Genomic DNA, 23681 nt, shown 5'->3' on the forward strand with positions numbered 1-23681 from the left:
AAGTGGTCTTAATCAAATGCACATCAGATCATGTCACTTTTCCAGATAAAAACTTCCAGTGATTCCTTCTGTTCTCATGACATGGGTCTTGATTTCTCTACAAAGTCTACAAGGCTCTGTGATCGAGGTTTATGGAAATATGAAGGAAACAGTGCTATCTACTCTTGAGTGCAGCACACAAACCAGTGAACAGGAGGGTGAGGCCGAGAGCAAGCCAGCATTAATGATAAGGAAGCTTCTGAAAAGCGTTCCAGCCTCAGCATGAAATCAAAGGACGTAGCTCAAGTCCTCAGCCTGGTTGGAAATGGGGCACTGAATAGGGTCAACAAGGGGATCAGAGAGGGGTGGAGGTGCTTCAGTGTGCTTCTGTAACACTCCATACTTCTCCAGTTGTAGCACTTAAAAAATTTTATTGAATTCCTGTTACTCCCTACAGATTTACAAGATCTGTGAAGACAGGGAGGGTGCCCATCTCTGGCCTATAGACAATATGTAACAGATGTTTTAAAAAATAAGTAAGTGAATGAATAAATGAAGGTGAAGATGAGGGCACAGAAGTGGTAGAGGCAGGTGGGTGCCAGAGAATGGTGCCAGGTTCCAGTGGGGTGACCAGGATCAGCTCAGGCCTGATGCTAGCCACTCCCACACAGCTCCTTTCTTCCTAATCCACTTCTCATTCTCTTTGAGAAGGATTGAGGTCTCTGGAAAACAGCCAAAAAATTGTTATGGGAACGGCAGGCCCAAATAAGGCTCAGGCATCAGGAGGATCTGAGAGCTGAAAGCCACTTCTGTTCCCCTCCCTCAGCTGAGGGGGTGGGGACGGGTTCCCGAGCCACAGCCCCTTTGAGGGGGATTTAGAAGGCACATAAAGGCCCCCAGCCAAGGACTTGCTTCCTCATCCCGTAGTTGGGGCCAGAGTTCTCAGGCCTCCACTGAGAGAAAATGTCCATCCAGTAAGTATCTCTGGGAGATTTTTTAAATGCCTTAGTGGGTAGATGGTAAATGGGCTATTTCAAGGGCTCCTGAAGAGGACCGATGACCTGTTTAGGGAGGGCCTTGGGTCTTGCTGGGGGCAATTTCTCCCTATTTATACATTGAAGCAAATATCTGGAATTCAGGTCTAAATTACAGTGGGCTTTGTGTGACTTAGAATGGGGCTTCGAAGCAGCTGTGAGTGCGAAGATTTCAATGAGGTAGGCCAGCGTTCCACTTCCTGCCCAGGCATTTCCTAGCTGTGTGATTTTGGGCAAATTACTTCACTTTTTGAAGTCTAGATTTTTCCATATATAGAATGAGTATAAGAGAGGTACTTACCCCATTGTGTGGTGTGAGATTTAAGTGAGCTAATGGCATGCAAAGTTCTTTTGATAGTGTGTGGTACACAGTGAGTGCTTAATAAAAGAAAACGATCATAATTAGGGGGTCCGGTCAGAGTTCCCACTCTAAGAAGTTACAAAATGGAGCCAAAGTGAAGAGGCAGGAAATAAGCAAAAAGATGAAAGCTGAATCTCCTGGTCTGACTGTTTTTCAAAAGCACTGAGGCTCTTGGAGATCGGTGAAGAAATGAGACGACAGAAAGGGATGATGGTGTAACGTGGGTGAACAAAGGATGAGGTACTGAACCAAAAAGCTGTTGTCTCCCAGCTCCTAGGACAGAAAAGGATGAGACTCTCTGTGAGGCAAGAGAATCGACGATGCGGCGCGCTGGCAGCAGGGACACGCGGGGAGCGCTGTGGGGACTCTGTCAGGATGGGAAGCGATGGCAGCAGGATTTGTTATTTATCTTCAGAAATGTGGGAAAATGCAGAGGGCAGAATTAAGTTCACTGTGACATTAAAAGGGAGGTCATTTCCCCTGACATCAGAGGAGGAGCACAGACCCAGGGCCCCCTTGCAAACCTGATCCGTTTCCAACCCCCCCCCCCCCCCACCAAGAGTGCTCCCAGCCAAGCCTAGACTGGCAGTGCTGCACGGGCACTGAGTTGGAGAGCACCTTTGCCCCTGCAGCTCTGCCTCTGTCTCCAGGGACTTCCTGGAGTATGGCATGGGCCTCTTCCTCATTATTGCACCATTTCAGAGTCGAGCATCCTGCTGCTGGTTACAAGAAACTGTTTGAAACGGTGGAGGAGCTGTCCTCGCCGCTCACAGCTCATGTGACAGGTGGGTCTCGCTGATCTGGAAGCTACCCTCTGTTTTCCGTGGAGATCTCTCTTCTCTGGCTTTTTATTCGTTGGCTTTGCTCAGTACCGGCTCCCCCTGTGGGCCACAGAGAGGGGAATCTGAGGGTTGGGGCTTTTTATACCAAGAACCCCATTCCCTCTCATTTCCCTTTTCTTTATTTCTCTAATGTAGAAAAAGGCTACTAACTGGCACTCCATGGGGACTGGGACTACATCCTTGTCATCTTTAACTGTCAGTGCTGGCTCAGTGACTGTCACATGGTAAATGTGCTATAAACGTCTGCTCCGTCAGTGTCTGGAGAAACACGTACCTGGTGACAAGGCTCTGGAGCTATTACAACAAAGGGTGGTGGCTTTCATGCCCGTTCTGTTGGGAGAGTCTTGGTTTTGGGTTCAGGCAGGTGTAGGTGCTAATCACAGCTCTAATATTTTCCTAGCTGTGAATCTTCCAACTTATACTCTCTCAGCCTCAATTCTCTCACTTACCAAAACCAAATTTCGCCTCACGGAGATGTTGTAAAGATTCAATGAGATAATGTAAATAGTAAGAGTCCCCCAGTATCTGTCACAAAGTGATCAGTAACTGGTAGTTACTATTCTCTTGTTATCATTATCCAGAGACACCACACAACCTGTCCAGCATCCTTGCTTGGATGTGGTGTCACTGAAAGGGCCACAGCCTGGGCGAGTCTCCTTCCTTTCAGTTTCCTCTTCTGTAGAGTAGAAGGGATGAGCCAAATGCTCTTTCTCAACTTCATTCTGATGTGAGCAGTGCAGGTTCTAGCAATCAAGTTAATGTTGTGCCTTTTAGTTAAGCCATGCCTTCCTAAAATATAAATATTTTTAAATATCCCAGAAATATAAAATATAATTATATTCCTAAAATATAAATATTTTATAAATATCCCAGAAATATAAATCCTTATCAAGTGGGCTGTGAAAATTGAGCTGCAGGAAATAGTCCATTTGTTAAAAAAAAAAATCATTAGTAAGGATTAGGCAAACACTGCCAAACGCTGTACTTTTCAAAGGAAAAAAAGGGCACAAAGTGAACTGCTTAAACTGAAAGGCCCCACGCCTCTCCTGTGCCCCCTCATTGTGCACACGAGGGCACCGAGGGCCGGGGATGGCACACGGCAAACCCTGACCCGGAATCCAGGCCTCTGACACCCGGCCCGGTGTACTTTGCACAGCAGGTTAACTTCATCTGGAAGTCACCCGTACTCTCAAAAGAATATAGCTCTAGGTTTTAGAAAGCCAGTATTCTTGTTGTTTCATTTAAATGGTTTCGTCTGTACACGCATCTTTTTTTAGTGTCTTGATCCCTGCTCCTTATCCATCCCTTCTACTGCTCACTCCATCAAAATATCAAGAAACTCGAAATTCTTCTTAGAAGTGAGATGGTCAAAAGGCAAGTATCTTGGTCTCTGGGGCAAGCTGTCAGGTGGAGACTTCCACATCCCTCAGAATGCCTGTCCCTGTCTCCTCCTAGCCCTTTATCCAAATTCAGGCGTTGCCACATTTCCCACCCCTCGGTCTCCCAGCGGAAGGAGAGTCAGTCCAGCAGACATTTTCTTAGTGCTGCCGGGCTTGAGAGCTGGGGATGTGAAGACTGTCAGCTTCACAAAGAAGAGGCTGCCCAGTCGGGCTGCCAATAGAGTCACCGGCCTCACAGGGACGAGCCAGTCAAGGGCAGGGGTAAAAAGCAAGGTTCTGTGTCTCACCTTCATCACAGGCAGGATCCCCCTCTGGCTCACGGGCAGTCTCCTTCGATGTGGGCCAGGACTCTTTGAAGTTGGATCTGAGCCATTTTACCACCTGTTTGATGGGCAAGCCCTCCTGCACAAGTTTGACTTTAAGGAAGGACACGTCACCTACCACCGAAGGTAAAGGCCTGCTGGGTCCCACTCCTCCTCCCGGGGCTGGGACCCAGCTCAGCTCCTCTTTCCCTGTGCTTCTCAACCTCCTGAACCCAAAAGAGGATTTAGATATTCGCTTCCTCTCTGAGTCCACCTGGGCCAGTGCATCCGGGTGGACACCCGGGAACTGTGCTGCGGGATAGAGAGGAAGCTAAGAACTAGGGCTTTGGGGTCCAACATGCCTGGCTTCAAACCCTATATCTACCAGACACCACTTGCCTAGGTGGGCAACCTTTAGCATGATCTTAATCTCCAATTCTTGGTTTTGTCATCTCCAAAACGGAAAATAATAGAATGTACTTCAGGGTTCGTTACAAGGATTAAATGAGAACACAGTGCCTAGCAGGTAGAGAGCATTCAGGAATAATAATAGTTATTATTATAGTTATTGTTGTTATTAGGCCACTAGCTCTCTCGACTCCTTTCCTTTTTTATAATCAGAAAGGCCACAGGGAAGGAGGGAGGGGAGCTACAAAGGAGGGAAGGACCAAATATGTCAAAATGATACAGAAAAAATAGGGTTTCTAAAACAGGAGGTTGTTGCTGAAAGGCTTGTAAGCTGAAGCCCGCACTCCAGGAAGCCCCATTAACACCACGGTGAGTAGATCGTCTCATGCTCTGATATTTAGGCCTGTTAGTGGCTTTGTTGATCACCACAGATGTCAGGCATCCTGAAGAGACAGCAAAAGGAAGAGTAAATGGATGTTTAAAGTAGTCACGATAACTTGGACTGCAACAAGAGAAAGAGATCAGGTCAAGCAAAACTTTAGTTTTGAAAGCATACTTTGGAAGTCAGACAAAGCTTTCATATGTCGAGACCTTGATACTTTTTCCTCTTCATGACTTTGTTTCTTCATCTCTGACATTCTAAACACTTAACATATGAACTGCAGAAAGTGTAAACTCAGATTTTAATTGGCTCTCCATATGAGAAATCCTAGGCAGCCTATGTCATGTAGTCTGGGACATGGTTCAGGAGGTCTGCCTGTGCAAGCAAACGGATTCAAGAATACCTACTCTTAAAGGTAGCAAAATAAATTTTAAAACTGAAGAAAAACACAAAAGGGACATAGAGAGATTGAAAGGAATATAATTCAGCACCCCACATCCTATATTTCTCAGCTAAGTGTAGGTTGATGGTTTAGAGGCTACAGGAAGTCAGGGGTCCTATGGGAACTACGCATGGCGGCTGCGTAGTGTGATATAGAAAATGCATGTTTTTTGGCTCTGGATAACTTGAGCTCTAACCCAGTTCAGCCACATAGGCCAACCACTTAACTTCTCTGAGCCTCAATTTCCATCTGTCCCTGAGAGGTCTATAGGGCATAAATTTAAGCTCGTAGCATATTGTCTCTTTCGATCTTGGTCACCCCAAGAAAGTGACCTGACAATACTCTTCATTCTTTATGCTGTGCATTTATGATTCCGACTTGCTAAGTACCCACAGAATGACCATTCTAAGCTTCACATGGACTACACTGATTGCCCCGTCTATGACCCTTTCCTGTGTCTCAATGTCCTTCAGGTTCATCCGCACTGATGCTTACGTACGGGCAATGACCGAGAAAAGGATCGTCATAACAGAATTTGGCACCTGTGCTTTCCCAGATCCCTGCAAGAATATATTTTCCAGGTTACTGAAACCCAACCGCATGTTACTAAAGACATTTTACATTAGCTCTTTTTCTCTCATGGCTTGAAAGCTAAAGCTACTGGACTGAAAAATCCATTTGCTTCTGCAGGTTTTTTTCTTACTTTCGGGGAGTGGAGGTTACTGACAATGCCCTTGTTAATATCTACCCAGTGGGGGAAGATTACTACGCCTGCACAGAGACCAACTTCATTACAAAGGTTAATCCCGAGACCTTGGAGACAATTAAGCAGGTGGGACATGGTGCTCAGGAGACGGTGCTCAAGAATTTAGAATTTGCAACTTAGGATGAAATCAACTGTGCAGTTTGGTAGAAAGAACATGAGAGCCAGATAGATTAAGTTTCAAATCCTTGCTTTCTCATCAACTACTAGTCATGTGACATAAGGCAAACTTTCTTCATAGTTTCTTCAACTATGAAATTTTAAACACTTATTATATGTATTGGAGGAAAACCTTATAAAATGCCTAACGTGTTCATTCATTCATTTGCGACACAAATATTTATTGAATCCCTTCCACATTCCAAAACTTATGCTAGATGCAAGGGATACATTAATGGGTAAGATAACATGGTCCCTGTCATTTACAGCTCTTATAGGCTAGCGTGGACCTGGCACATACCAGGTGCTCAAAAAATTGCAGCTATTAATATTGAAAATTCTGCTATTCATGGTTCTAGGTGAGTATGTTGAACCAATTTGCCCTTTCTTATAGACACACCTTATTAGAAATAAAGCTATATTTTAAATGAAATAGCATAGAGAAAAATATCAGCAACATTTAGAAAGCGACAAATTTTGCTAAGAACTTAGACATGCAATGCAGCATTCAATAAAATAGATCCACATTTTCAACCCATATTTATTAAGATGTAACTATTTCCAAGGCATCCTTCTTGTCCATTTCTCCAACACCTCGGTGGAGAAATCAAACCAATACACAACTTAAATATAATAGGACATACAATGTGATGAGCCCTTTAGGAGAAGGAAAACCTTCTATGAAAGCACAGAGAAGAAAGAGATTACTTCTGGCAGTCATTGGAGGATGTGAAGCAGGGTAGATCAAGGAAGGTTAAAAAGGCTTGCATTTGAGTTAGAAGTTAAAGAAGAGGCACAACGTCAGTGAATTTGGAGAAAAGACATTTCAGGTGAAGAAAGTAAAATGATTAAAGGTATAGAGATGGAAACTAAAGGATAATTTATTTGGCACTTTTGCTGTATTTCTCAACAGAAGTGCTAGTGGCATTGGGTGGGAGGTACTCCATCGTTGTGGACACTGTGCCACACATTGCAGAGGTTTGGTGTCCCATCCTTTAAGTATCAGTCATGTCCTCAATCATTGTACAAACCGGAAATGCTCCCCAACATTCCCAGCTCTCTGCCTAGGGGATATCACCCCCAGTTGAGAACTAGTGATCTAGAGCACGCACTGTCAAGTGGGACACAGGGGAAAGTGAAGCTACAAGTTTGAATAATGGACAAAATTTGGAATAAGTTGTTTAGCTAATGGAAAGCTACTGAAGGGTTTTTGCTCAGAGAAGTGGTACAAGCAGAGCTGTGCTGCAGGAAATTTAATCTAGAAGCCATCTGTAAGCTGTATGGGAGGACAAAAGAGATACAGGATAGCTAGGAGACCAGTTGGGTGGAATTCAAGACCAGAACTAGAAATTCAGTGTAGTGGGAATAGAAAGGAAAAATAGTACCAACACTGGGTCTCAATATCACAAGCTGATTTATAATTCTCAACAGACTATTTACTAAGGCTTAACGTACTCTCAAGAGCTCTTCCATGTTTTTGACGTATGTCTGTAAGCACGTGTGTGTGTGTCTGTGTAGATCATTTAGAGAAGAACTGAAGCTGAGTTTTTAAACCATTCATTTGACTCTGATAGTGAATCTGCGTTCCAATCGCCATGGTAATTTAATTGGGAATGCGAAGTTCATTATACGGCTCCAGAATAGACTTTATTAGGAGTCAGGTTCCATTGTGTACCCTGGCTTCATATAAAAATATAGCTTGAAAACGTTGAGGGTTTTTTGTTTACTATTACTGAAATAGTCTCCTCACCAGTGCCTTTGCCTCCAGCCTGATTCTCTTAAATACAACTTCCTTACCTCAGCAGAAGCAACATCTCTAAAATGCAAGGATGAATGTGTACGGGCGCCATGTGGGGCACCCACAGTTTCCAAGGTAAAGTTCAAACAAAGGCCTTTGTGGCTGGCCCCTTATTTCCCCTCCTTGGTGCATGCCCTTCACGGCAGCCATGTTGAATGACTAGTAGTCGCCGAACAGCACACGCTGTTTCACAAGTCTAAGCCTGTACATCAGGGTTCCACTCTCTGGAGCGCAGTCATCCTTCTCTGCCTGGCTGACTTTTACTCATCTTTCAAGCATTAGTTTTACTCATCTCTCATTGTCTTGTGAAGTCCTGTCTAATCCCCCAGTCGGGGTTAGATGACCTTTCTCTACAGACACCATTTTGCACTTGCCACACTGTAGACCAGCTTTGTGGTCTAACGCAGTGCTATCCAATAGAACGTCCCACGAAGATGGAAATATTCTACATCTGCACTGTCCAAGTGCTAGAGAGCACTTGACATGTGGCCGACGTGATTAACTTTGAAGTTTTATCTAATTATAATTAATTTACATGTAAATTGCTACATGTGGCCCATATTGGACAGCGCAAGTCTAGACTGAAATTCTTTTTTTTTTTTTAAAGATTGGCACCTAAGCTAACAATTGTTGCCAATCTTCTTTTTTTTCTCCCCAAATTCCTCCAGTACATAGTTGTATATATATTTTTTCTTTTAGTTGTGGGTCCTTCTAGTTGTGGCATGTAGACTGAAATTCTTGAAAGGACGGACCGTCTCTGTTTTCTGGACCCTGGCACAGTGCCTGGCATATAATGGAAGCTCAATGAGTACTTGATGAATGCTGGAATGAATGAAGGAATGTCTTGCCTATTATTTAAATAAGGATGCTAAAAAATCCCTATCCTTTAAAACATATTCTCTTAATCCAGTAGAAAGAATTTTGGTTAAACAAATATACACTCCATCAATTATTCATTCAACAAGTCCTTATTGAGAAGGTCCCGGCTAGACATTTTACTGCTGATTTTGCCAATGTTTGATTCTGTATCCTTGAACAAGTCACTTGACCTCTCAGGAACCTCAATTTCTCCTTCTGCAAACCGAGAGGTTTGTGCTAGATCTGTGGTTCTGAATCTCTTATGAGACTCCAAATTGAATTAAAGCGCTAAGTCTTCTCTCCAAAAACGTTTGCATTTAATTTCAGGAGATTCATAGTTTCCCTGACGTCTATTTAGGTTAAGACTTTCTATATTAGATGAATCCTGGGGTTCCTTTCAGTAGCAGATCCATACTCTGTGCAAGCCACTGGATTTGGTATTTAGGTTGTCCCATACAAAACTGCCATTTTTGTAAAACGAAAATTATTGAATATCAGCAATTTCATACAATTCATATAATATAATAAGGGAAATACACAGAAGTCCCAGGACTCAAATTTATCATTGTTTGAGGACAACCTGAATGTGCAAAAGGAAAGTGACTACTCAGCACGGTGTACAGTATACATCAACTGAGCACAGCCAGGGAGAACTCCAAGATTTCAGAGGCACAAGGGGTTACCATGGGGGTCAGAGGAGAGCTCTGCACCAAAGATGGGAATTCAGGCAGACTTCAAAGAGGGTAGGACCCAGAGAGATGGAAAGAAAGAGAAAGTGCACTCAGGGTGACGGTGCAAGCAGCAGCTCTGAGGTCAGATCTAGGGACCAAAGGTCTTTCTTTACACTCTTTCTCGTAACATGGATGGCATTTGCTCTCCTTCCCTAGGTTGATCTTTGCAACTATGTCTCAGTCAATGGAGCCACTGCTCACCCCCACATCGAAAGTGATGGAACTGTTTACAACATTGGTAATTGCTTTGGGAAAAATTTTTCAATTGCCTACAATATTGTGAAGATCCCTCCACTACAAGCAGGTCAGTTTACCAATTTGACTCTTCTTAAAACAAATGTCTATCTTGTGAGAAAGTTCCTGGAAATACAGGATGCCAGATCAGAATATCAGGATAGCACTACATGCACAGTTAAATTACTCTGATTTCAAGATGATTGTCCTCATCCCTGTCCTACCAGGGGACCTATGCCCAAGGGCACCAAAGCAGGAAATGACATCTTGAAAATACAGAAAGCAAGTGACCGAGCTCTATTCTACAATGATTCAAAGATGTGGTGTACATGTGGATTTGATAAGACTTAGATTCAAATCCAGCAAACATTTATTGAACGCTTATTCACGTGCTAGGCAAAATTAAATTTTTAAACAAACATATGTGTATGCATAAGAGCATAAACACATATATGTATGAGGGTGTATTAAGTATGCTGTGTGTATTTAGTTCCCAAAACTACAAAGAAATCTATTAACTCATATTAATATAAAGAAAGAATATTAAAACAGAAGAGAGAGTACATTGTAAAATTCTCCATTCATTGCCAGAAATTTGATAACCATCTTGATGATAGAATTATTTGAATATATGTGGGTTTTTGTAGTGTCCCTTAGCATGATTCTCAAAGTCTAGTCCCTGGACCAGCCGCATCACCCGGGAACCTGTTAGAAATACGAATCTTGAGCCCCACCCAAGGCAGACTGAATGAGTAATGCTGGGGATATGCCCACCATCAGCATTTTAAGAAGCTCTTTATGTGACTCTGACACACACTAAGGTTGGAAGACCACTGACTTAGTAGTAAATAAACTTTAATGTGCTTAAGAATTACTGTACAGGGCTATTGACACAAACCCACATACACTATTCTTTACAGGTAGCTAAGAGACTGTAAAAGGCATTTTGGCCATCCTCATGGTTTGCCTTACTCCCCTGACTTAGAACCCCACCTCCAAATGTAAGATGCGACTCTGCTGCATTCTGCCTGCCACAACACTTTTTGAGTGCGTTTTTCCAAATCTGTTGCTATTTGGATTTTCCTGGGTGATTGCAGCTTCACATGAAATTTTGCTAAGAATGCCAATGCCTGAGAAAATGATAATAAGTTCTGAAAAAAAATAAAGATCTGAAAATGTATTTCTTTGCTTGCATAAGCTGTTCTAAATGCTCTGTATTTAAAAAAAAAAAAAAAAAAAGAGGCTGTTCCAAAGCCTTCTAAAACCACTTTATTTCAGACAAGGAAGATCCAATAAGCAAGTCAGAGGTCGTTGTACAATTCCCCTGCAGTGACCGATTCAAGCCATCTTACGTCCATAGGTAACTCAAAGGCCTGCTATGAATCTTCAGGAAAACTCAAGTTTAAAGATCTGCTTTGCCTACCTTTGATACCAATCCTGATCATGACACTTTCTTGCAGAAACCCAAATTTAAATGTAACTAATTTCATGTAGGCACTGTTGATTCATGTAACTGAGCATACATCAAGTATACGTATTTCTTTGTGGTTTGAGAATCAGCCCTTCCCATTCACAAGTCTATTTGTGTTTCTGAACAGTTTTGGTTTGACTCCCAACTATATTGTTTTTGTGGAGACACCAGTCAAAATTAACCTGTTCAAGTTCCTTTCTTCATGGAGTCTTTGGGGAGCCAACTACATGGATTGCTTTGAGTCCAACGAAACCATGGGGGTAAGTCTTACATTTATTTGTCAAGTTTGTGATTCTGAAGAAGGTATATTTCATAATGAACATCTTTTTCATTTTTAAATGCATCAAAATATTTTCCTCACTTTTCAAGGTTTGGCTTCATATTGCTGACAAAAAAAGAAGAAAGTATCTCAATAATAAATACAGGACCTCTTCTTTTAACCTCTTCCATCACATCAATACCTATGAAGAGAACGAGTTTCTGATTGTGGATCTCTGTTGCTGGAAAGGGTAAGAGAGGACCTTAGATAAATCCTACAGCTGCATCTCCACTTGCTCCTGGAAATTAGGGGCTCTTTTCAGAGATGCTACTCTCAATATTTAACCTGAATTACATCTGAAAAAGCAAGGAGTATGCTTACGTCCCAAAATGTAATTGAAAAAGCAGTAGGGAGTTTAGGTAATCAGAAACACTCACAAACTGAACATCAAACCATGGTTCATGATTGAAAACCAATCAGATCCATGAAGCAGATCTGAAAAGAAAAGGTTCTGTGACCTGTTAAGTGAACTTAAACTGAACTCCACTTAAACTGGACAAGATCCCTTGGGGGGACCTTGAACTCCACCCACTCTGGGTTTGGGAGAAAGAGACATGCTTTCTTCAGAATAGCCAAGTCACTAAAAAGACCGTAGTCCCTAAAGACACAGACAGAATGGTGATGGGGAAGCAGAACAGAAAGTATCACAGGCTGCTGTTACTTAAACATCCACCAGGCAGTTGCGTTTTTTCACACAGAGTGGACAGGAGGAAATGGCTGTAACATACTTGGGCCATTAGCAGTTCCTGGCTGGGGAACAAAGAACAGACAGGCGCTTGTGCTTTTAAAAGGCAGGAATCATCTCTCCAAAATTATTTGTATTTATCCGTACTTCATGTTTGACTTCTTATTTTTGCAGATTTGAATTTGTTTATAATTACTTATATTTAGCCAATTTACGTGAGAACTGGGAAGAGGTGAAAAAAAATGCCAGGAAAGCTCCCCAGCCGGAAGTTAGGAGATACGTGCTTCCTCTGAATATTGACAAGGTAACCGCCCTCCCTGGAGATTACAGACACAAGAATCTCTCACCCTTCTCAGCATTTGTTCTCCAGCTTTATGTTCACACATAAAGTCTTGAAATGTCGGACCTGAAAGGAACTTGAAAAATCAATTAATTCGACTCCCCTCGTTTTACAAACAAGGAAACTGAAGCTCAGAACAGAGCCATGACTGAGCGAAAGCAACTGCAGCATGGCCAGAGTGACAACTAGATTTTGATTCTAAATCTGGTATTCTATCATTTCCAAAATCCTTTAAAATATACTTTCTCAGTGAATAGTGCAGACCACTGATTCCTAGGATCCTTTGTCAATATGTAAATAATTTAATTTGAATAATTCGAAATTCTAGAGAGATAAAGCATCAAAAAGTGCCTTCGCAGGGAAATCAGCCCTTTATTTTGGTTTCTGACAAATCTTCTGAAAATATCACTAGAGCATAAAAGGCGCTAATAGCATCAGACAGTCGTCTCTTTATTTCTACTTTTTCTTCCCTGTATTCAGTGACTGTCTTTTTAAAATGTCAGAGTCACATCCAGAATTTTTAGTGTGATAGAAACGCCAGTCAAAATCAAGAAAATATAAAGTTCCCAGTAGATACATGAGCAGACACTCTCATTTATGTACATTTGAGATACAGACACAGAACTACATGGTTGAGGCAGCTACGTGGAATGTAAAACACTGTCCCCAAGGCTGAAAACAGATGCGGTGGAAACTAAACCCAATTTAGAACCAGACACTACAGCTCCGAAGCAAGCTTGTAAGCTCTGTGAAGAATAAGAAAGAGGGAGATTAAGGTTGGGCGTTCTAGGGAGGTAAAAGAGCTTCTACAAAGGCAGGGAGCAGTTTAAAAGGCAAAACTCAATATGGAAATGGAAAGCAGTTGCTGGGGCTGGTACTTAGGAACAGAGGGGAGATGGGCTTTGGGCAGGCGGACCAGGGGGATATTATATGGGACTTTATAAGCCTTTGGGTTTTGTATAAATGATAGGGAGCCATGGAAATATTTGAAGTGTGTGGAATGTGTATATGACATGATTAGATCTGTAATCCAGAAAGTTCACTCTAGTAGCATGGTGGAGGACAGTTTGAAAACGGGGAGTCTGGAAGCTAGAGGCTCTTTAGAAGACTAATGCAATATGGCAAATAAAGAGGATAAATGTCTGAATTTAAAAGAATGGAAACTGAGAGATAAAGGAAGGTACAAAGCTGAGAAGTATTCAGGAGGCAGCATGAGCAGGAGCTGGTGAGCAATTGCATGTGAGGGAGAGGGAGGACCTCAGGATAACTTCCAGATTTCTGCCTTGAGCACTTGAGTGGATGATGAGTAACTGAGTTGGAAACACGAGAGTGGGAGGAGCTGGTGTACAGGAAAAAGTAAGATTTATTTTATACCTGTTGACACTGAGGTACTCACTGGCCATCCCAAGAGGGACGTTCCACAGGCAGCTGGTATAGATGGATCTGGAGCTCTGGGAGATGGGTCTGGGTACCTTAAGGGCTCTTAAGTTCCCCTTAGGAAGCAGATCTCTGGCATGTAGTTGAATGCCCATCAAATACCAAATGAATGAGTCAGTCGATTTTAGTAAACTCTTATTTTGCTAATAACGGTAAAATCACAGTAATCTTTAAGGAAATGAAATACGACCATTTAACTTAAATATTCCTTACCTCACTGTCTCCACATTCCAAAACAAAGAAAAAGGAAGGATTTTTCTAAATGTGTAGTTACCATTACCTAGTTGTTTCACACTAGTTGCTGTATCACACTAGTTGTTTCAGTGGGTACATTGAGAGGATCCACTTTTCGTTCTCCTGGAAGTCATTACCTAGTGTAGCGGGAAGGAAGGAGATTCGGTAACGATAACGCATGTCAGCACGAGGGCAGGGTGAGTCGCTTTGGTTATTCAGAGAATGGAGCAGTTGAACTTGTTTCGGGAGATTCATGGAACACAGGCATTTGCAGTATTTTGGCAGAAGAGATGGGACTGAAGCAGAACAACTGAAGACAGGAGGAATAGTTCAAGGAAAGACAGAGAAGTGGGGAGGGGCAGAAAAGCAGAGGGAATTGATTGCAATCCAACTGGTTAGGACATAAGCAAAAGTAGTGGAATCAATGGGGAAAAGAGCTATAAAAATAGGTTGGTAATCTCTGAAGGCATAAGGCCAGGTGAAGAGTTTGTACTGTATTTGGCAGGTGATGGGGGACAATGCAGGTTTTGAACAGAAGAAAACCATGTTCAGAGCTGGTGGGCTGGGTGTCAAGTGTACTGACCTTCTGTGGTTGTCTCTATGACTAAATGTCTGTCTTCTCTGAGCAAGTCCCTCAGTCACTCTCAAGTTCAGTTGCCTGCTCTGAAACCTAAGTATATTAGACTAAATAATAACTAAGGTCAGCTGCAGCTTTAGTACTCTGATTTTCCACATTAAGGCTGTGTTGGGTATAAGTAGAACTGGGTATAAGTGGAGAAAGGATGGAGATAGGGACCTGGCAGAGGAGACAATTAAAACTCCTCAGGTGAGAGAAAAATGCAGTGATAGTGGGAACCTACCAACGCTGCCAAAAGGGAGAGTTGCTGCAGGTGGAATTAAAAGCCTCTCACGTTTGATTGGACGGCAGAATGGATGAAGTCTTAGACCTGCAAAAGGTCACTGAGATCCTTTAAGCCTTCGTGTCTAAAGTAGCGATATCTTTCAAAGTAGGGACTGTAACAGGCAGAGCAGGTCTGGAGATAAATATGAACCGAGGAACTCTGAGAAGCAGGGATCATGGGTACGCAGCCGATTCAAGTCAAACAGACCCGAACTTGAATTTCAGCTCTGCCACTTACTGGCTCTTTGATTTAACCTTAAATTCTCTTTCTCTATGTACAAAGAAAAACATTTAAGCTTCTTAGATTTCCTTTTCTTTATCTATATCCATCTTATAGTGTTGTTGTGATCAGTAAATGAGGTGATAATATGTCAATCACTAAATACAGTCCCTAGCACAAAGCAAGTGTTAAATAAATATTTGTTATCATCACCATCATCAACAACAAAAGTAATATCTACAACATCTTCATGAGGAAGTCTTGTAGGCTTTCTTATGCAAGTGCAGGACCTTGTGAGAGAAATAAGGGTTGGAAGAAAAGAACTGATAATTATTGGTATTGAAATGATGATCAAATGCGTGAGAACAGATAGACGAGACTGCTAGCAGGAAAAAAATTCATACTTTAGAGTAAGTTTTCTAAAAGAAACATAAACATTTGCTTATTTTAAAAACGAGGAATCTGATAGCCAGAAAATGCTTAGAGAGAAGAAAAGATGGCCAAGCACAGAAGTTTGGGAAACGCTCACGTGCAGAAAGTGGTAGAAAAAGAGCAGCCAGAAAAAGAAAAAGTCACCAAAGAGCCCTAATTACAGCTAAGAGAGGGTGAGGCCACTCAGGACAGGGCAGAGGGTGTCGTTGGTGCCCACTGCCACAGACAAGCTGGAAGGGATGGAGACTAGGGACCAGACACCAGATGTGGTGATGTCCAGGGGAGCAGGACGAGAGAGGTCGAAATCAGGTTTCAAGGCACTAAAGGTGGGCATCTGGTGAGCCTGTGGGAGCAGGTACTGTACTCTGTACTTTCCAAAGTTTGCCAGTGAAGGGAAAAATAGGTCGTAAACTAGGATAAGGAGAGATAATAAACAGATCAAGGGAAGGGCTCAGGAGAGGAAAGAGTATAAGATGACTGAAGTTTCCAGTTGACTGGTTAAGACGGTGGTAGTATCTTTAACATATATCTTTATCATTTTTGAATAGGCAGTGCGTGTAAATGGTGGAGAAATCAAAATGATATAAAAAGGCATATTCGCTGGGAAGTGTCAGTCCGGTCTTCGTCTGCACCCATTCCGTTCCCAAGTGTAACTTTCATTAATGTCTTCCTTTTCCTTGGTTTGCTCATGCAAATATAAGAAAATACAAATTTATATATAATTGTTATTTCCCATTCTCTTACACAAAAAGTGGATTTCTATGTCCACTGCTTTGTTCCTTGCTTTTTTTCATTTAAAAATATATACTGAAGATCTTGCTTTTTTCGACTACACAGTATTCTTTTTGTGAACTTACCCAAGCCTCTCACTGCTCAGCAGCAGAGTTGTTTCCAGTGTTTGGCTTCTACAGATAATGTTACAAGGAGTAACTTTGTATGTGTGTTATTTCATAGACGTGCAGACATATCAATAGGAGAGATTCTCAGAAGGGGCACTGCTGGGTCAAAGGACAAACGTGTCTGCAGAGGAAAAGTATGGGGAGGGGAGTCAAAAGGAGGAGGTAGTTTGTTGAGGAAAGCAAAGATAACATGACGGATTTCCTACATAAAAAACCTTAATTTAATAATAGAAAAAATAAGATAGAACAGAGTAAAATAATTAAATTTACAATCACATAAATAATATGTTTGACACAGACATTTGACCTTATTGCGTGCATAGATAAATATGCAGATATATGTACACCACTATCTTCTTCCCAACATCAACACGAAATGCCTTGAGGCCCCATTACACAAAATCTCATGAAATCCATTCTTCTCTTTGCTTCTCACCTCCCATCCCTTCCCTATCCTGGAAATCTTCTACCACTTCCTCTTAACTCATAGTACGTCACCAGAAAAATCCCCTCTATCCTCTTATCAGAACGTTCCCGCCACCTTCTTTCTTTAACCAAAATCTGGCTCTCTCCCGAGGACACTGGTCTGTCCACAGCAATTTCCAGGGTGGCAGTTTCTCCTCTGGCCTGGAGTTGGGGTAGGTGTCCTCTTTGTTCCACTTTGCTGCTTCCACACCATTGTTCCTTCTATCCACCCTTAAAATCTCTCAATTTTTAATCTCATTCCGGCTAATTATATAGCCAAGCGCACGTACACGTGTACATATATACACCTCTCATTATTGCTGTCATCTGCTAACCAACACTCCCTCTGCCTCCTGGCTCAGTGTCACACTCCCCAGATCTACTCTTGACTCTTGGTGATTTCAGTATACACATCGTACGCGATTCTTCCAGGAACCTGGCCTTTGGTTCCTTGAGCTCTCCCGCTGAACCTGTCTTCCGACCTAGCTCAGCTACTCCCTCCCCAGAGTCATATCCCTGACCTTGCCATTACCCATGAATGCTTCCTCCATAATCTTAGTTTCATGCATGACACACCTCTCATCTTTCAAGATCACTTGCCCTACTGCCATTCCCACCAGGATCCTCCCATCCACCAAACCCGTGACCTTCTCACTATCCCTCACTCCCCTGAGGACTTGCTCGCCCTCCTTACACAAATAAAATTCCATGGTCAATCATTTTAATCACCCCCTTGTATAGATCCTCATTTCTCTTGCCTCTTTCTTACTTTACCAAACTCATTTGTCAAAACCACAATCCTAGTTAAATTCAACTTTCCACCCACTCCGTGCTTGTACTTCTGAGGCTGAAATTAATTGCTGAAAAACACATAATCGTGTTAATTGGCCCAATTTTAAATACATGTCCACAAACCTTACTGCTACATTTCCCAACTTCATTTACTCTCCCACTTTCCTAGCTAAGTATTTCACACCCTCCTCTCTTCAAACTTCTAACACCCTCCACCTCCACACTCATCCGCAGCTGATGTCTCTGCTTCCTATTTCACTGAAACAAATGAAAGAAATCAGAAAAGAACCATAGACTCCTGCCACCACATCCACCCGCCCACCAGCATCTGCACTCAGAATGAATTATCCATCTTCCTGCCCAGAACTGGCCCGTCCCAAGCTCCTCACCCACGGGAGGACGTCACTGTAGCAGTTCTACCCTCTCCCCGACGTCGTCACTCTCCTCCCTTTCTCACTGGACCACTCAGATCATGCGGTTATTTTGCTCTCTTACAAAATCCTCCCCTTGACTCCTCTTGCACCCACCAGCTACCCCCTCATTCCTCTTCTTGAAGACCTTCTCATGTTGAGGGCACCAAAACTCAGCCCTTTGTTCTCCTGTCTTCTGTTTGTACAAAAGGGTGTGCTCTTTGTAAAGACTCACGTTTTAAACCAGCCTACGTTTACGTTTTCAACTTTCCTTTCAACTCAAGGTTCTTATATGCTACAGCCAACGCCACGTCTCCATTGGAGGTCCAATGGACATCTCAAGCTGAATAAGACACAACTTAAACTTCTCATCTTCCCCCACCAAATAATTTACCCCACATGCAGTGGTCACCATCTTTGTTGTGACAACACCAACCTTTAATTGTTCGGGCTAATCTGAACTATTGTTTTCTTTTGACTGGACTACTATAAGACAGACTGGTTTCCCTGATTTCATTCTTGCTTCCCTCCTACTCTTAAGGGTAGTCTCAAAAGAGGAGCCTGAGTGATTCTTTTTTTTCTTTTTCTTTCTTTCTTTTTTTTTTTTTTTTTTGCTGAGGAAGATTTGCCCTTCCCTAACATCTGTGCCAATCTTCCTCTATCTTTCAGTATGTGGGCCACTAGCACAGCATGGCCAGTAACAGAGTGGTGTAGGTCCCCACCCAGGAACCAAACCTGGGCCACCAAAGTACAGTGTGCTGAGCTTAACCACCAGGCCATTGGGGCTGGCCCCTGAGTGATTCTTTTAAAAATAAATCATAGCATATCACTCTTCTGCTCAAAGTCCCCCAGTGGCTTCCCATCTCTCACTCACTGTCTCTTGGTGATTCCAATATACTCATCATAAGGGATTCTTCCAAGACCTGACCTCTCAGTTCCTTGACCTCTTCCACTGATCCTGTCTTCCATTCTAGCTCAACCACTCACTCTCCAGTGACCAAGAAAAAGACCAAGTCCTCTCAAAGAGCTATAAGGCTCTACACAGCCTGGGCCCATTACCTCTCTCCTCTCCTCTCTTGCTCTTCTCCCGCATGCTCAGTCAGTTGCGGCCACATGGATCTCTTTAACGTTCCTCAAGCACATTCAGCATCCTCCTACCTCAGATCTTTGTCCTGTTTGCTTGCTCTTCTTGAATGCTCTTCCCCAGATATCTGCACTGCTAACTGCCTCGTCTCCTGCAAGTTTTGTCTCAAATGTCACCTTTCCAGTGAGGCCCACCCTGACCGCCTATTAAAATTACAACCCACCTACTCTTCCCACATATGATCCCCTTATTCTGCTCTATTTTCTCCCCACATTTATGATGTACTATACACTTTATCTATTAATTATATTTATTGTTTATGTCCCCAAACTGGAATGTAACCTTCAGGAGGACACGGACTCTATTCCCTAAAATATCCCAAATGCCTAGAATAAAGTCTAGCACAAAACATGTAGTGAGGTATTAATAAATGAATATGTTCTTAGAAAGAGTTCATGATATATTATATTCATAAAATAATCTGAAAAATCATGTGGTGGGGGGATGTGGGTGATGAGAGATCTTAGAAAACATCTGGTCTGGTAGATTTTCTACATTTATTCTTCCTTTTGACAAAATAACTGTATGACTTTTTTTCAAACAAGATCAAAATACATCCTAACTATAAAAGAGATGAACACTGTAAATGGATCCCTAGGGGGTTGAAGTCTTTGTTGTTCTGCAGAAAAACGCTGTTTTTCCTGAAGCCCTTCCTCAGAGGACTTAGTCTTTGAGGACAGTCTCATTTTACGGATGAGAAGATTGAGGGCCTGAGAGGTTGTGTGACTTTCCCAGTGACACACAGGCAGTGACTGACACAGGCACAGACAGCTTTCCCAGTCGTGTCCCCGGGCTCCCCCTTCTAGAGTTTTCTGCACTGTTTCTCCCTACATGTTGACTTAAGAAATGAAGAACTCAGGAGATAAGACTCTGGAAGACTGCATTTCTGGATACTTGACTTCTTTTCTGCTCACTGAAGTTTCTGTTATCCTTTTTCGTAGGCTGACACAGGCAAGAATTTGGTCACTCTCCCCAACACAACTGCCACTGCGATTCTGTGCAGTGACGAAACCATCTGGCTGGAACCTGAGGTTCTCTTTTCAGGGCCTCGCCAAGGTGAGATGATTTAGAGAAGAAACTCACATGAGAGGGAACACAATGTTCCATTCAAAGAGATTAACTGAGTTTTCCTAAGCATGTGCTCTATTTTGCAGCATTCGAGTTTCCTCAAATCAATTACCAGAAGTATGGTGGGAAACCTTATACATATGCGTATGGACTCGGCTTGAATCACTTTGTTCCAGACAGGGTAATCACTCCCTCTTACTAATATTAAAGCAGTACTCTGAGTCATATACTAGTCACAAAAAACATATTGACTGACTGACTGATCGATTTTTTTTTTCTTACAAGCAGCTCTGTAAACTGAACGTCAAGACTAAAGAAACTTGGGTATGGCAAGAGCCTGATTCGTACCCCTCAGAACCCATCTTTGTTTCTCACCCAGATGCCCTGGAAGAAGATGATGGTAATGAAAATGATGGATATATCTGAAAACTCTCTTTTTACTAGAGATCACATAGTTAGTTCATCAGGAGAGGAGTTATGTTGATTATCCCCTAATGTTCAGAAATGATCCTTAACATTACTGAATGAGACAACACTAAAGAATTTAAACTTACTTTAAAACAAGCATCATCTTGTGGTCAGGTCTCATTGATTGTCTTGTTAATGCCAATGAATTGATTCCGACTCCCAGAGCCCCTGTGTACAACAGAGCGGAACCCTGCCCCGTCTTTTTGTGCCATTCTCTCACTTTCTGGCGTTATATCAGACAATGCTCCACTACTATTCGAAGGGTTTTCACGGCCAATTTTTTCAGGAGAGGTCCTTCTTCCTAGTCTGTCAAGTCTGGAAGCTCTGCTGAAACCTGTCCAGCATGGGTGACCCATCAACCATGGGTGACCCTGGAGGTATCTGAAGTCCCGGTGGCATAGCTTTGAGCAGCACAGCAACACGCAACTGCCACAGTGTGACAACTTACAGATGGGTGGTGTGGTTCCCTAACTGAGAAAGGAATCTGGACCACAGGAGCGAGAGCACTGGATCTTAACCGCTAGACCATCAGGGCTGGCCTCTCATTGATTACTAGTGGAAAAGATGCACCATCTGGTGTCATGATGGAACACCAATGACTGCTCTAGATGAGGGAGAGAAGGAGGAAGAAAGAGCACCATGAATTCTAGGTTTTTGGTTTTCCTGACCTAGATAGATGTCTGAAAAAGGATAGAGTTCTAAGGACAGAAATTGAGTATTCTAACAGATCACAGAGGCTGAGAAGGCAGCTTTGTGACTCTGGTTTGGTTATTTTTAGTAAGCTGGGGCTAGAAAGGGATCCAGAGCCACAACTCCCAGCTAGGTCTTGGGAATTAAAGAAATAATATACCTACTGTTTTCAAAGTCTTCACGATATAGATTTTGTGTTTGACTGTCACAACATTTTTTTTTTTTTTTTGCGGTAGGTAGAGCAGGTGTTAAATCTTATGTTACAGATGAAAAGGCAGATCCATTCATTCAAGAGGAATTTAATGAACACCTGCATGTTCTGATCACTATAATGGGCTACTGGGATATGACAGTGGGCAACACAGATATGGTCACTCCCTGCCTAGAGCTTATAGTCTAGGGGACACGCAGAGTTTAAAAGATCCCTTTAGGTTGGTCATACAGCCAGGTGGTGGAAGAGTCAAAACAAGATATCGAGTCATGTGGCTTTCTTCATTTGTCAGTGTAATAGTGCCTGTGTTATTTCAATGACATTTCATCTATGGTCCTGGGCTTTTTTTAAATTCACCCTTGCCTTATTTCCTTCCGATCAACAGGTGTAGTTCTGAGCGTGGTGGTGAGCCCTGGGGCAGGACAAAAACCCGCTTACCTCCTGATTCTGAATGCCAAGGACTTGAGCGAAGTCGCCAGGGCTGAAGTGGAGATTAACATCCCTGTCACCTTTCACGGACTGTTCAAAAAATCCTGAGCACATTCTAGCAAGATATGTTTCTGGTGACAAAACCAAGGAAAACAGTCAGAACTACAATCAAATTCTGTCCAATTTTAGCCTGCTGTAATATACGGTTTTAACACGCAGACACACAATTTTGCAATGTTTTACAGAAAGCACAGAGTTGAGCAAGCAATTCCTTTAAAAAAAAATACATATTTAGATAATTACACTTCTCTATGAGACAAACAGACCATAACTAAAAACCTCTTTATATATTTAGCGATTAGCAAATGAATTTGGATCTATTAAACTATTTTTTACTTTCATTATAAAATTGCATTTTAGGTACCTATCTGCTCCAATTATTTTTTAACATTTAAAAGCCAAGGTCCTCTACTCCTGATTTGTGTGTGGCTTTGCTGAATCAAGGCAGTATCATGCAAAAAAGGCTAATTACTAAATGTCAGCCAAACTTCTTCTCAACCCAGCAACTATCATCTAACAGTAATCACAGAAATTGTATGCATATATAAAAGTGCTGAAAAATTCTCAAGCTGTGTGAACTTTAACATTTCCATTTAATTTAGGTAATTACTACTTTTTCTGATTTTACTATAAGGAAACCTATCTCTAATCAACTGAGGGCTCTCAGCCAAATAACATCTCAGAGATTATTTATTAAAAACTTGTGTAACATCAAGGCAATTACATATAGTGGTGACTATAGTTTTTTGGAAAACAGTGCATAAATACAAAAAGAATTTCTTCTTAAATTAGGGTCTAGAATTCTATTTGGGGGTTATACTTTGTCGCCTCTTCTGTTTGATTATATTTAAGCACTGCAGTCACCTGACCGAAGAGGAAGAGAGAGAAAAAGAGGAAATATTAAATTATTAACATTCAGATATTAATACATTTTAAGCACTGTCATTTTTAAAATTATTCTCTTTGGTGCAACGTCTTGCAAAAAAAATGGAAATTGACAAAAAACTGTATTCTATACCTTAATCCTGGTACCTATTTTATGCTCAAAAGTATTAACATATCCTTATAGTTAAGAGGCTCGGCACTTTGTTTGACTAAGTAAAAATACTTTGAAGGAACAAACTGACTAGAGTACTTCATGCCTCCTTCTGATTTTCTTATTTAGATAAAATGAAAACTCATTTTTTTAAATCATCAATACTCATTAAGATATACTTTTCAAAGGAAATCTAAAATTTCAGAAAAGGGGAAATTATACAGTAAAATCATACAGAGCTCACCTAAGCTCAACTATTATTAAGATTTGGGTACTG

General features: G+C 41.9%; 1 protein-coding gene and 1 long non-coding RNA gene across 5 annotated transcripts in view; one reads left to right on the plus strand and one right to left on the minus strand.

The window, feature by feature from the left end:
• Nucleotides 1-842: 842 nt before the first annotated feature.
• RPE65 (retinoid isomerohydrolase RPE65) lies at nt 843-23490 on the plus strand. Of its 4 annotated transcripts, XM_070591817.1 has the most exons (14): nt 843-953; nt 2077-2159; nt 3915-4065; nt 5624-5731; nt 5841-5982; nt 9616-9763; nt 10972-11053; nt 11292-11424; nt 11534-11673; nt 12343-12472; nt 20384-20498; nt 20597-20691; nt 20799-20910; nt 22265-23490. In XM_070591817.1, the coding sequence occupies exons 1-14, from the start codon at nt 943-945 to the stop codon at nt 22414-22416; spliced, it is 1602 nt and encodes a 533-aa protein (XP_070447918.1). In that variant the 5' UTR covers nt 843-942; the 3' UTR covers nt 22417-23490. The 4 variants fall into 4 exon arrangements, 3 of the variants coding, with proteins under 3 accessions (XP_070447918.1, XP_070447919.1, XP_008526329.2); XR_011532299.1 differs by lacking the exon at nt 10972-11053; XM_070591818.1 differs by lacking the exon at nt 3915-4065.
• Nucleotides 2118-23681, minus strand: part of LOC139079040 (uncharacterized) — a 37463-nt gene continuing 15899 nt past the window's right edge. Inside the window, exons 8-14 of the long non-coding RNA XR_011532300.1 lie at nt 22318-22439; nt 16590-16752; nt 13905-14316; nt 12516-12584; nt 4607-4769; nt 3904-4018; nt 2118-2255 (exon numbers count right to left, since the gene is read on the minus strand). This is a non-coding gene — a long non-coding RNA (uncharacterized lncRNA). The remainder of the gene's footprint in view (nt 2256-3903; nt 4019-4606; nt 4770-12515; nt 12585-13904; nt 14317-16589; nt 16753-22317; nt 22440-23681) is intronic.

This window comes from Equus przewalskii, chromosome 24 (assembly GCF_037783145.1).
Source record: "Equus przewalskii isolate Varuska chromosome 24, EquPr2, whole genome shotgun sequence".
Classification (NCBI taxonomy): domain Eukaryota; kingdom Metazoa; phylum Chordata; class Mammalia; order Perissodactyla; family Equidae; genus Equus; species Equus przewalskii.

Excerpts from the sequence above, each read along its gene's own strand:
- RPE65 (XM_008528107.2), top strand. The coding sequence starts at position 2,039 with ATGGCATGGGCCTCTTCCTCATTATTGCACCATTTCAGAGTCGAGCAT. Across the intron at positions 2,160-3,914 it reads GCTCACAGCTCATGTGACAG|GCAGGATCCCCCTCTGGCTC; the intron begins GTGGGTCTCGCT and ends CCTTCATCACAG. Across the intron at positions 11,425-11,533 it reads AGTCCAACGAAACCATGGGG|GTTTGGCTTCATATTGCTGA; the intron begins GTAAGTCTTACA and ends TCACTTTTCAAG.